Genomic DNA, 14,031 nt, shown 5'->3' on the forward strand with positions numbered 1-14,031 from the left:
TGTAGTCCCTAGTAAGAAACTATAATAAACATGTAGGTTATTATCAGTGATTCATTTTAAAACTGTGCTTTTTTCCCCCTTCCAGCTACTTTGAACTGGAGAGTAGTGGACTTCAGGACGAAATTCGCTACAAATACCGCCACAAAGGAAAACAGCGAGCTGAGACTTTCCCATATAGACTAGCTGATGGTCAATGGCATAAAATTGCTTTGTCTGTTAGCGCCAGTCATTTACTGCTTCACGTGGACTGTAACAGGTAAGCTTTGTTATCACTCTACTGAGCAAGTTCCTTCTGATGTCATCCTTATAGCTCATTCACTCTCTTGGGTAGATAATGTTCAGCTACGTCACTGATAGTATCAGATCACAGTTGGTATCAGTTCATTTAATGCATTTTTGTAATATTATGGCTAGCTATTTATGTTTGTTACTCTACAGATACAAACAGTGTACTCCAGCTACCTAAGACTGCTACTATAGCAAGTGTGTGATCTTTATGTAAGGACTATAGATAACCATGTGGGTGATTTCTCCCAGTGGAACAGTAGTATATCTGCCATCAGAGCGAAGCTCAGCAGGAGAACTGTCACATTCTGCATGTAGACTACCTCTGTTCCTATTCATTATTTAGCACTGTTCTATTTTTCCAGCTAAGTTATAGTCAATATACAATGCTGATAGAAATCACACTCCAGAGACTGTTGTGAGTGGATCAGGAGTTTCTGAAACATTCAAACCAGCCCATCTGGTACCAACACCCACAGCACAGTTAAAGTCACTGAGATCACACTTTTCCCCCATTCTAATGTTTAACATGAACATTAACTGAAGCTCAGGACAGTGTTGTACTACATCAGAACAAGCAGTGATTTGAGCACAAATGATGAATCAGCTGCGTGGATGCAAGCTCCCACCCACTAGTCACTTTTTTACACATCATATGCATATGACATGCCAGAATTTACCCTCATATACATCTAATTTACATGAAACACTTTATGCTGCAATAGTGAGCAGATAAAAGGAGCAATAAGGAAAGGAAGATCTGCGGGAGGAAAACAGTTATGAAAGAGTTCTTTTTTTCATGTTCAAGGCCATAATCAGGTAGAAAGCCAAATCAGGTAGTTATGTAAACTCTCTTTATAACAAGGCTTTTGCTTATTTTAGAGCTCAAGAACATCAAGTCAGGTTAAATTAAAGTGTTATTGATAAATATAGCCAATATATGGTCCAATAAATGTCCTTCCAAATCACATAATCGAATACTGAGTGCTCGATTGCATACTGAGTAACCAAATATTAAGAGTAACATGAATAAAATGTGGGGTGGCATGGTGGTGTAGTGGTTAGCGCTGTCGCCTCACAGCAAGAAGGTCCGGGTTCGAGCCCCGTGGCCGGCGAGGGCCTTTCTGTGCGGAGTTTGCATGTTCTCCCCGTGTCCGCGTGGGTTTCCTCCGGGTGCTCCGGTTTCCCCCACAGTCCAAAGACATGCAGGTTAGGTTAACTGGTGACTCTAAATTGAGCGTAGGTGTGAATGTGAGTGTGAATGGTTGTCTGTGTCTATGTGTCAGCCCTGTGATGACCTGGCGACTTGTCCAGGGTGAACCCTGCCTTTCGCCCGTAGTCAGCTGGGATAGGCTCCAGCTTGCCTGCGACCCTGTAGGACAGGATAAAGCGGCTAGAGATAATGAGATGAGATGAATAAAATGTACAATGACATACAAGGCGGCACGGTGGTGTAGTGGTCAGCATTATCGCCTCACAACAAGAAGATCCTGGGTTCGAGCCCAGTGGCCTGCAAGGGCCTTTCTGTGTGGAGTCTGCGTGGGTTTCCTCCGGGTGCTCCGGTTTCTCCCACAGTCCAAAGGCATGCAGGTTTTGATAATTGGTGGCTCTAAATTGACCATGAGTATGAATGGTTGTTTGTCTCTGTGTCAGCCCTGTGATGATCTGGCGACTTGTCCAGGGTGTACCCCGCCCATAGTCAGCTGGGATAGGCTCCAGCTTGCCTGCAACTCTGTAGAACAGGATAAGTGGCTACAGATAATGGATGGATGGATACAAGTGTCTTCAGATAGCCATCTGCCACAGCTGATCACAGTCAGTGCTTCATGGAGCATCTTGTATACAATCACGTCAAGTTTATTTTTATAGCGCTTTTAACAATAGACATTGTCGCAAAGCAGAAAATTAAAGACTTTAAACATGAATGAATTTTATCCTTAATTTATCCCTGATGATCAAGCCTGTGGCGATGGTGGCAAGGAAAAACTCCCTCAGATGACATGAGGAAGAAACCTCAAGAGGAGCCAGGCTCAAAAGGGAACCCATCCTCATTTGGGTGATAACAGATAGTGTGATTATAAATAACTCACTTCTATAACTGTGTCCTATATAGTAACAAAGTACAACTGTGTAACCAGGAAATTCATTATAGTTTTAACATGAAGTCTGTTTTGTTGAAGTTAAAACTGTTCACTGATGGAAACTTGAGTGCAAAACTGTTCATAACTGCAGTCCTAAAGTTAGCAAGTCAGCTGTAGTCCTCAGCCATAAAAGCATTACTGTAAGAGTCCAGAGCGTCTTCCAAGTGCAACTTTCGATTGTCCATATGGGGCCGTCCTCCACAGGAGCGATGCGATGAGACTCCAGCCAGACGTAGGGCATCAGGATGGATCAGGTCCAGAGAGCAGAAGAGGGCAGCATCACTGGTATCTCAGGATCGATATGTAACTCAACAGAGAGGGACAGACATTTATTCAACTTAAGGAATAATGATCTGTGTCTGCACATCTTAATGCTGCATTTGTGGTGCTTTGTAAGTTGTAATGATGCCAGTTCCCTCCTCTGGATGTTCAATGTGCAAACTATCATGGACACTAACATGAAAGTGTGTCTATTTTTTTCGCTCTGTCAGAGTATGTACAGCTCATAAAAATCTACTCTAACCTTACTTTTACACTGACAGGCCTGACTGTCTGCTGGTTCTGTTCTGTTGTAGTGAACGTCAAATATTCATGCAATATTTTGGACAGAAGTAGCAGCACAGCAACAACAACAGACAATAGCGATTAGCATTAACAACAAGCTACCTGGTAGTGATAACTCTGACGTTGATTATTACCTTCCTAAAACAATGATTAGTATCGTCAGTGATAAAGATTTAACCAAGCATAGTGTCTGTATATTAACTGATCTAAAGTAAATGCTGCTGTAAACTCATTTAATAGTAGAGAAGGGGGACTTTACAGTGTTCATTGTGTGAGTAGCCATGTTGATCTGATGTCACTCTGTTGACGAGTTGATGAGTAGTAATTACAAGTTGCATCCTCGCATCAAAATCAGCATAATTCACATTTACAAATTGCATGTTACCTCTAAACTACACAAGCTATATATTTATGTGCAATCGAAATGATCGACATTATTCTAGCCTTCTTGCTATACTTCATGATTTTGATTATTTAACTGCAATTCAAGCATTGCTCAAGTTGTTTAATTATTATACTCTAATTAACATTATATGGCCAAAAGTATGTGGACACCCAGCCATCACGCATGTATAAGGTTTATTGAACACCTCATTGCAAATCCATTAACATGGGTGTTTATATGGAGTTGCTCTTGCCAACAACCTCCAATCTTCTGGGAAGGCTTTCTATGAGATTTTGGAGATTGTCTGTGAAACTTTGTGCCCACTGGCTTGCAGTCGACATTCCAATTCATCCCAAAGGTGTTTACTGGGGTTGAGGTCACGGCTCAGTGCAGGCCAAGTATGTCTTCATGGACCTCGCTTTGTGCACAATGCAGAGTCATGCTGGAACAGTATGAAAGCACCAGCCACAATCTGTTACCAGAAAATGGGAGCAAACAATTGTGTAATTATTTGACCATTATCCTTCTTCCACCAAACTTTACTTTTGGCACTACGCATCCCAGTAGATTGTGTTCTCCTGGCATCCGCCAAACCCAGATTCACCCGTTAGACTGCCAGATAGTGAAGCATGATTCATCACTCCAGAGAACACATTTGCCCTGCTCCAGAGTCCAGTGGCGACGCTTTACACCACTCCAGCCCACGCTTGGCAATGCGCATAATAATCTCAGGCATGTGTGCAGCTATCATTGAAACCCATTTCATGAAGCTCCTGATGCACAGTTCTTGTGCTGATGTTGCTTCTAGAGGCAGTTTCAAACTCTGTAGTGAGTGATGCACCAGAGGATAGGAGATTTTTATGCACTTGTGATGCTCTGAAAATGCAAGTGTTGTCAAGTTTGGATGGTGCTGTGGAGTTTTTAGTGAGTAAAAAATAATTAGAGGATTATATTAATTAGTCACAGTCACACAGAGCTTTGTGTTTTCTTACTGTCATATTGTGCACATCTGAAGCACTTGGCACTCGGCAGCCCCATTTTGTGAGTTTGCGTGGTGTACCACTTCACGGTTGAGCTGTTGTTGCTCCTAGATGCTTCCATTTCACAATCATCACACTTACATTTGAATGCAGCAAATCTAGCAAGGTGGATATTTCTGTAACCATTTTGTAGCAATGCCATATTCACTGACAGTCACTGAGCTCTTTGGTACGACCCATTCGACTACCAATGTTCGTCTAAGGAGACTGCATGGTTATGGTCATTTTATTCACCTGTTTGTAATGGGTGTGTCTGAAAGACCTGAACTCAATAATTAGGAGGGATGCATATATTTTTGGTCTATTATTCTAAGTTCATTCAAGACAGCATGAATGTTGCCGACAAACTTTTTTTTTCAGCCTGATTTGTTCTGTTCATGGACACTGAACATTTCGTTGGCCAAAATGTTATTGAAAAACATTGTGGTTGATCATTTGTGATTAGATAAATGACCCCTTTATGTGAAAGAAGACAACTAGAAAAACAAATAAACAAACAAACCGGCTCTCTATCAATGGACAGAAATATGGTACAGTGAGGAGAGAGTTAATTCAGCTTGCTAAATTGAACTCCTCTTCTTGCAAAGATGTCATCCAGGAAGATGTTTAGCTTGTTTTTGCATCACTCATGTTATGTGCCTGTGACAGTGAGATTCAGCATTGTTTGCAACATTTGGCACATCATTGAAATCCTGCAGCACATCTGTGACACCCATGTGCCCTAGTTTATAATCCCAGACTGAATGATGAAATAATTTGTGATGCTCTGAAAATGCAAGTCTTGTCAAGTTTGGATGGTGCTGTGGAGTTTTTAGTGAGTAAAAAATAATTAGAGGATTATATTAATTAGTCGCAGTCACACAGAGCTTTGTGTTTTCTTACTGTCATTGTGCACATCTGAGGCCCACTTTACACGGGGACGGTCTGAAACAAAAATGCAAAAGTCCGTTTTCGTTCTCACTTTTTTCCGCGTCTACACGACCGTTTTCAAGGAGGAAATCTGCGTCTATACGGTGACACATAAATGTGTGGAATTCAATTGGATGTGCATGCCAGGCGGCTAGGTGGTGCTGTGAAAGACCTCCGCTATGTCTGCACGCATGCGCAACGTCTTCCGTCTTGTCTGATCTGCACATCTGCGCCGCGAAAACTTTGACTACTCTGGCTATGGTAAGTAAGAAAGTAAGTAAAAAAGTAAGAGCATACGATACCCGCCTCTGTTCATTAACGGTATATGTGCAGATTCGGTATAGATGTTCGAAGGACTCCTGGACGTTTATTAAAGCTGCCAGAGCAACTTGAAGGTCCGTTGGATCGATGTAATCAGACATGCTCTTACTTTTTTACTTACTTTCTTACTTCCCGGGCTGGCATGTACAGTATATGACATATGTATGACGTAAACGCGTACCCGACGTGAGCAGATCCGAGCAGAGTTTCGCGTATTGGGTAGTTTAGATGGATATGCAATGGGGGCTGTTTTTAACTTATCCACTCTGGAAGGTGTTTTCAATTTTTTCTGTTTTTCAGCCTCGGAAACGCCATCCCCGTGTAGACAAAAGGCACTTCCGATAAAATATTTGGTCGTTTTTACCCGACAGCGTCCTCGTGTAAACGGGCCCTGAAACAAGCACCAGGAAAATAGTGTGATGAGAATCCAGTGTGAAGACCTCTCAGAGCGAACAGTGTTGACTTGAGAGTATTGTATGATCAGTCTTCTTGAAGCAGAGAAAGTGCACAAATTTAACTGATGGCAAACATTGATACCAATGTTTGTATTTTTTTTTTTTAATGAACTGGGAAAAAAGCAGAGAGGTAGAAATGCCAGCATTATCAGCACAGTGTGTGAATTCTGGCTGTGACACTTCAGAACAGTTCATCACTAATCTCGTCTAGAGATGTGCACTGTTTTGTTGTTGTTGTTGTTGTTGTTGTTGTTTTAATCCTGATTAGGAGTGAGCTAATGATTCACATGATTCAATGCCTGGGTCTGGTGCATGGGAGACCTGTAACCTTCAGGGGGCTTATGGCACCAGGGAGGTACTAATTAGCAGTTCCGCCCTCTCCATAAACACTGGAGTTAGGCGTTGGGTCAGCGCCCCAATCCCGTAAAAACCTAAAAACCGCTACAGGAACAGCAAGTGAAAATCGAAGATATCGGCGCAAGGAAGATGGCAGTGGACCAGATCCTACAGTGACGGACTCTAATGAAAGCCGCAAGGAAGTTAGGGCCCTGATGTGCCGGATTCTGAGTGGCAAAAGCGAAATGAAGATCGGAACTTGGAATGTAAGAATTTTGTACCAATTCAAGGACCCTGTATCGTCTAGTCAGAGAGCTCTCTGGAAACTGGAACAACAACTCAAACGTGCCTGTAAAGGACAAACATGGGAGGATATTGGTGACTACAGAAGAACAAAACCAAAGGTGAATGGAACATTTCCAGGAAATCCTAAACCAGCCAACACCAGGTACTCTGTTCGACTTTGAAACAGAAGAAATACCAGATCCACTGGAGGTCTGTGAGGAGCCTAGGACAGGACAGAGGAAACCATAGAAGCCATTAAAGCTATAAAAAACAACAAGGCAGCAGGATTGGATGAGATCTTGGCAGAGATGCTGAAGCATGGGGGTGAGCCTATAGTGGAGATGCTGACCAGGCTGATGGACTGCTGTTGGCAGGAGAAACAGGTCCCTAGGGACTGGCAAGAGGGCATGATCGTGAAGCTCCCAAAGAAAGGGGACCTCTCAAACTGCAACAATTGGCGGGGAATTACTCTTTTATCCATCCCTGGGAAGGTGTTCTGCACAGTGCTCTTGAAGAGGTTGAAGAAAGATGTTGATTGCCTGTTGAGAGAAGAACAAGCTGGTTTTCGTAGCAACCGCTCATGCACAGAACAGATATTCGCCCTTAGAAACATCATTGATCAATGCCTTGAACATCAAACACCATTAGCATTGAATTTCATCGATTTTAAGAAGGCATTCGATAGTATACACAGGGAGACTCTCTGGAACATTGCTCTGTCATATGGAATACCAGAACGCTTTGTCAGTATCTTTAAGAGCCTCTATGCAAACTCAAGGTGCTGCATAAGAACGGAGGAAGGAACAACAGATTTCTTCAACAACATCACAGGTGTCAGACAAGGCTGCATCCTTTCGCCCTTCCTCTTTCTTCTGACAATCGACTTTGTTCTGAAGAAGACTACCAGAGAGGGCAGAGAGGGTATCAAATGGAAGGATGAAGCAAGGCTGGCAGACCTAGATTTTGCAGATGACCTAGCCCTGCTGACTGAAAACAACCAGGATCTACAACACCTAACCACAAGGCTAGAGGAGTTTGCCGGGAAAGCTGGGCTGCGAGTGAGCTCCGAGAAGACCAAGACAATGAAGGTGGGAAACCACATCAGTCAAACACCACTGAGCATCATTGTCAATGGCAGCCAGGTGGAGACAGTTGATCTGTTTACTTACCTTGGCAGTGTTATCAGCAACAGAGGCGATGTGGAGCCAGACATCAACTGCAGAGTAGGGAAAGCCACTTCAGTGTTCTGAAGGATGAATACTATCTGGACAGCAACCAACATCAACCTTGACACAAAACTCCGACTGTATAACAGCATAGTCCTACCCACTGCAATATATGCAAGCGAGACATGTAAGTGTTCTGTCAAAATTACTAAAAAGCTGGATGCCTTCCACCAGAGAAACCTAAGGAAGATCTTAAAGGTGAGGTGGCAAGAGCACGTAACAAATGAAGAAATCCTCAGAAGGGCTAAATCAAGACTGCTCAGTGACCTTATTACAGCCAAGAGGATGCAGCTGGCAGGACACATCCTCCGCCTACCCAGACACAGACATTCCAAAACAGCCATGACCTGGGTTCCTCCAGATGGCAAAAGAAAGAGAGGAAGGCCAAAAAACACCAGGCGAAGGACATTCCTGGAAGATCGAAAAAGGGCAAACATCGCCTGGGAGGAAGCGGAGACAGTAGCAGCCGATAAACGGACATGGAAGCTTGCTGCCCAATGTGCCTCTAAAGGCACAGGAGGAACTAAGGTCTAAGGTAATGATTCACAATCTAAAAACTATTTTAAACTGCTCAGTTTTTTTAAAGGGAGATCTCAAGAACTGTGATGCTGAAAATGGCAGACAAGGCACCCCAAGTTGTCATGATGTGGATCAACGTTCAGCGTGGATCAGTGTGTTGTGTATTTTGCGATGCTTTCCTACTCACCATGGTTGTAATGAGTGGTTATTTGAGTTACTCTAGACTTCCTCAGTTCGAATCAGCCTTTCCATCCACGGACTTGCTGCTCATTGGATGTTTTTTTTGTTTGTTTTTAGCACCATTATTTGTAAACTCTGGCAGCATGGTGGTGTAGTGGTTAGCACTGTCCCCTCACAGCAAGAAGGTTCTGGGTTCGAGCCCAGCGGTCGACAGGGGCCTTTCTGTGTGGAGTTTGCATGTCCTCCCCGTATCTGCGTGGGTTTCCTCTGGGTGCTCCAGTTTCCCCCAAAGACATGAAGGTTAGGTTAATTGATGGTTCTAAATTGGCTGTAGGTGTGAATATGAGTGTAAATGGTTGAGAGGAGAAAACCTCTATAATAGTGCAGTCGAAGGCAACGGGAAACCACTACTGTAATGTTCCCCTAGAAACTTTGATGGCTGAAGCCGTCAGAGCAGCCATGTCACTGTAGTGATATGCCAAAATGGATGGATGTGTAAACTCAAGACACTGCAGTGCATCAAAATCCCTGGAGATCTGCGAAAATACTTGAACCTGGAATACTAGCCAATATACGAGCTGAGATTCCTTCTGGAACAAAAAGCTGTAATTGTTTTTTTTTTCTGCACCATTTTGTAGAAACTCTAGACACTGTTGTGTTTTATGTTAACATTAACTGAAGCTCTTGCCCTGTATCTGCATGATTTTATGCATTGCGCTGCTGCCTCATGATTGCACAGGAGCATGAATGAGTAAGGTACAGGTGTTCCGATTAAATTGGCCAGTCTGAATAGTGCAAATAGAGCATTTGACAGGGCAGTTTGTTGTCATGCTGGAATTTGAACTTGGTGCAGATTCTTAAACACCGAACTATCACACTTTTAATACACACTTGAGACAGACAGGTCTGTGCTTTGAGGTCATATTTGCTCAAGCTCAGCGTGGAATGAGGTGACAAGTGAAAGAGTTATTTCAGCCATGAAAAAACTGATCAGCTCTACCTCTTTCATCAAGGCAAACAAATATTTATCTGGAGATTTTCTCCCTGGCTGTCAGACTGTGGCAGGAGGACGCTGCCATCACATTTCTGAGAGATTTGGCCTTCAGACAGAACGTTGAGGTGAAACAATCAATACCTCAGAGTGAGCACTTTACTGAGATTTCAGATTTGAGCTTTAAAGAAATGTTTTAACGAGTATGTTTTTTTTTAATCTGCTATGCTGCTGATGTTTTACATCATGTTTGAATATTTTGTAAAATAATTCATGAAAAAGTATCCATACAACCCATGTCTTTACATGGCTACACAAGGATAAATGGAACTTATAACTCTTTGATTCATTTGACCTGTGCTTAGTGTTTTATACACCTCTGTAATTACCTCGCTCTTTGTTGTGTTTTTATTAATTTTCTCCATATTTCAGGTGCTGCTCTGTAATTTTCAGATGTATACATGAGATTGTGTTCCAATGTGCCACTTTGATGGTAGGGATAATGAGATACTGCGACAGTATAATGAACCATTGCACAGTGATCGTGCACTTTATTCCTTTTCAGGAAAGGCTGCAAAATGCTCAGAGAATAAAACAATGAGTGTGTGACATAAAAGAAAGAGGGGAGGAAAAAAAGCATTTCATTCATTTGGGAGACGCATTTAACAAAGCCGGACTTGCTTACACCCACTATAGCGCCTGTGTTTGAATCCCACCGTCTGCTGCACTACACACATCACCTGAGGTATAATCCATAAGTTTTATGGTATAATCCATAAGGTGGAATGAGTTTTAACAGGTGGATTAATGAGCGTGCACCGATTACCTTTTCATACTCAGGAACACACTGGGATCCAGAAACAATGATGAAACCAAGCAAAATAAAGTGTAGCATTGCAATGTAGCTCTCATGCTAGCACAACACACACCTTCCCTTCCCTTAGGGCTGGGCAATACGACGATGAGTTTTTTAGATTGTGGATGATTAAAATGCCTCACGTTTTGTCATTTGTGCTGAAAACACTCACACAAGGCAACCCAAGCATTTTTATAAACCAAACTTTGCTCTGTTTGCTTGGCAAGCTAGCATTCTCCCTGATAGACACACAAACAGACCAATAATAGCCAAGCATAGGCTTACGCTTCTCCCATTTTTTTGCTTGTCAACATGGCACAGAGTAGCTAGTGCCTAAAAAATTCAACATCAGTTATAAAGAACTGCTGGATTCTACACAATGGTCACGGTACAAAAGATGCAAAGGAAAGGTTTCCTTTTTCCCCAATTTACACACCGAGGGAGGAAACATGACAAATTTGTTTAACTACCAAGAAAATGCCACAGTGTACCAAAAGCATAGCAGGCTCAAGTCAAGTCAAAGTCCCTCTCACACCAGGATCTGGTCTTCCCAGGCAGTCTCCTGTCCCAGTACTAATCAACTCTTTAAGGTGTACGGGTGTAGCACCGGTCTCCGTTTTGATAGCCCTCGGCCTCTCACCTATACAGGTGGGAATAGTGTTACAACAGGGGGGCTAGTCCTCTGGTATCCGCAAGAGTTTGACTCCCCACTCACATCTGTATTGCAGCATGCCTTGCCAGGCGGTAGTAGGTACCATTTTTATGATGGTCTTTGGTATGACCCGACCACAAGTAGAACTCACAATCTCCCAGTCAAGAGGCAGACACACTAACCACTAGGCCAACTCGCAATCATAGCAGGGTGACGGGATTTAATCTCCAACAAAATGGTTGAAAATTACAGGTTTTTAAGCAACTTCTAGAAATACAATAGTGCTTGAAAGTTTGTGAACCCTTTAGAATTTTCTATATTTCTGCATAAATATGACCTAAGACATCATCAGATTTTCACACAAGTCCTAAAAGTAGATAAAGAGAACCCACTTAAACAAATGAGACAAAAATATTATACTTGGTCATTTATTTATTGGGGAAAATGATCCAATATTACATATCTGTGAGTGGCAAAAGTATGTGAGCCTTTGCTTTCAGTATCTGGTGTGACCCCCTTGTGCAGCAATAACTGCAACTAAACGTTTGCGGTAACTGTTGATCAGTCCTGCACACCGGCTTGGAGGAATTTTAACCCATTCCTCCGTACAGAACAGCTTCAACTCTGGGATGTTGGTGGGTTTCCTCACATGAACTGCTCGCTTCAGGTCCTTCCACAACATTTCAATTGGATTAAGGTCAGGACTTTGACTTGGCCATTCCAAAACATTAACTTTATTCTTCTTTAACCATTCTTTGGTAGAACGACTTGTGTGCTTAGGGTCGTTGTCTTGCTGCATGACCCACCTTCTCTTGAGATTCAGTTCATGGACAGATGTCCTGACATTTTGCTTTAGAATTTGCTGGTATAATTCAGAATTTATCGTTCCATCAATTATGGCAATGATGGGAAGCAAGATGCAGCAAAACAGGCCCAAACCATGATACTACCACCACCATGTTTCACAGATGGGATAAGGTTCTTATGCTGGATTGCAGTGTTTTCCTTTCTCCAAACATAACGGTTCTCATTTAAACCAAAAAGTTCTATTTTGATCTCATCCGTCCACAAAACATTTTTCCAATAGCCTTCTGGCTTGTCCACGTGATCTTTAGCAAACTGCAGATGATGTTCTTTTTGGAGAGCAGTGGCTTTCTCCTTACAACCCTGCCATGCACACCACTGTTGTTCAGTGTTCTTCTGATGGTGAACTCATGAACATTAACATTAGCCAATGTGAGAGAGGCCTTCAGTTGCTTAGAAGCTACCCTGGGGTCCTTTGTGACCTCACCGACTATTACACGCCTTGCTCTTGGAGTGATTTTTGTTGGTTGACCACTCCTGTGGAGGGTAACAATGGTCTTGAATTTCCTCCATTTGTACACAATCTGTCTGACTGTGGATTGGTGGAGTCCAAACTCTTTAGCGATGGTTTTGTAACCTTTTCCAACCTGATGAGCATCAACAACGCTTTTTCTGAGGTCCTCAGTTCCATGAAACTCCTTGATGGTGCGGCTTGGACACATTGTCAGTGATGAACCCAAGGTCATTGGGTGTTTTGGGTCTTACATCATCAGACACCCTCACCTAGGTGACCCAACCGGGGATGATCAGTCCCTGGTTTGTGTCCAAGCAGCGCGCTACCCTATGTATCTCCCCTTTTGATCCACAGCCACCTTGAGGCTTTTTCGGCAGCTTCACTGATGTTTCTGGTGGCTCTTCTTTCTAGCAACCCTCTGATGCCAAGGAGCCTGAATGCCCAGTGTACAGATTGCCTTAGAAAACCCCTGCAGCCCACCTCGATTGGCTCACAGCGGGCCCTCCAGCCACTCTCTCTGCAGGCCTCTACCAGCTCCTTGCCTTCTTGCGTTCATGGGCCTCCTCCATCCGGTCTTCCCAGGGGACTGTAATCTCCAGCAGCACTACTTGCTTAGTGAACTCAGATGTTAAGACCAAGTCTGGCCTGAGTAACATGCTTGCAATGCGCTCTGGGAACTTCAGCTGCCTCCCAAGGTCCACTTTCAACTGCCAGTCATGGGCTGTGGCTAGTAGCCCAGTTGAGATCTTGTGTGTTGCCTGAGGTTTCTCCCCTGCCCTAACAAAGGTGATGTTGTGCCTTGATGGGAGCTGATGTTTCCTCTGCTGGATTCCAGTGCAGATGGCATCAACTATTGCCTTCAGCACCTGGCCATGGTGCCAGGTGTACCTCCCCTCTCCCAGGGCTTTAGGGCAGCAGCTTAGGATCTGCTATAGGGAGCCTAGTCCCAGGCACAGTGGACATGCTGGTGTTTCTGCTAGCCCCCAGCAATGCAGGTTGGATGGGCTTGGGAGGACGTCATACACCGACTGGATCAGAAACTTGAGTCTTGCTGGCTCTGACTTCCAAAGCTCTATCCAAGTGATCTTCCATGTAGATGCATTATTCCAATTAGTCCAAGCTCCTTGCTGGCACATGGCCATGGACCTGCTGCGGTGTTCCTCCTCCACCTCTGCACGGATCTCTGCCTGGACCATCTGACGTCTCTCTTTCCCCTGGGCTTTGTCATAGCATGGTCTTGTGTAGCTACCAAGCCCAGCCCGTCCGACTGCCACCAAGCCAACCAAGATGCCATGCCTCAGCCTTGCTTCAGCCTGTTCGACCGCCTCCTGCGCCTTCCACTTCCTTCCTGCTCTGACAGTGATGCCTGCGGAGGAGTTGGCTGAGTCTCTGTAAAGTAGCACCTCCCTGGCTCTGGTGACTTTAAACTCCTCTGTCAGACCAGTAAAAGGAAGCTGCAGCTTGTTGGTGTGCCCATAAAGGGCAATGCTGCTTAGGCTCTTCGGCAGGCCCAGCCACCTGCGCAGGTACTGGCTGATGTTGCACTCGAAGCCCTCCACGATGCTTAT

General features: G+C 43.8%; 1 protein-coding gene across 1 annotated transcript in view; it reads left to right on the forward strand.

Annotated features, from left to right (window-relative positions):
- LOC132899744 (protein kinase C-binding protein NELL1-like) overlaps window positions 1-14,031 on the forward strand; it is a 528,774-nt gene that overhangs the window by 141,935 nt on the left and 372,808 nt on the right. Inside the window, exon 4 of the mRNA XM_060941854.1 lies at window positions 86-256. Within this exon, the coding sequence (XP_060797837.1) occupies window positions 86-256 (171 nt within the window). The remainder of the gene's footprint in view (window positions 1-85; window positions 257-14,031) is intronic.

The sequence above is a fragment of the Neoarius graeffei genome, chromosome 15 (genome assembly GCF_027579695.1).
Source record: "Neoarius graeffei isolate fNeoGra1 chromosome 15, fNeoGra1.pri, whole genome shotgun sequence".
Classification (NCBI taxonomy): Eukaryota; Metazoa; Chordata; class Actinopteri; order Siluriformes; family Ariidae; genus Neoarius; species Neoarius graeffei.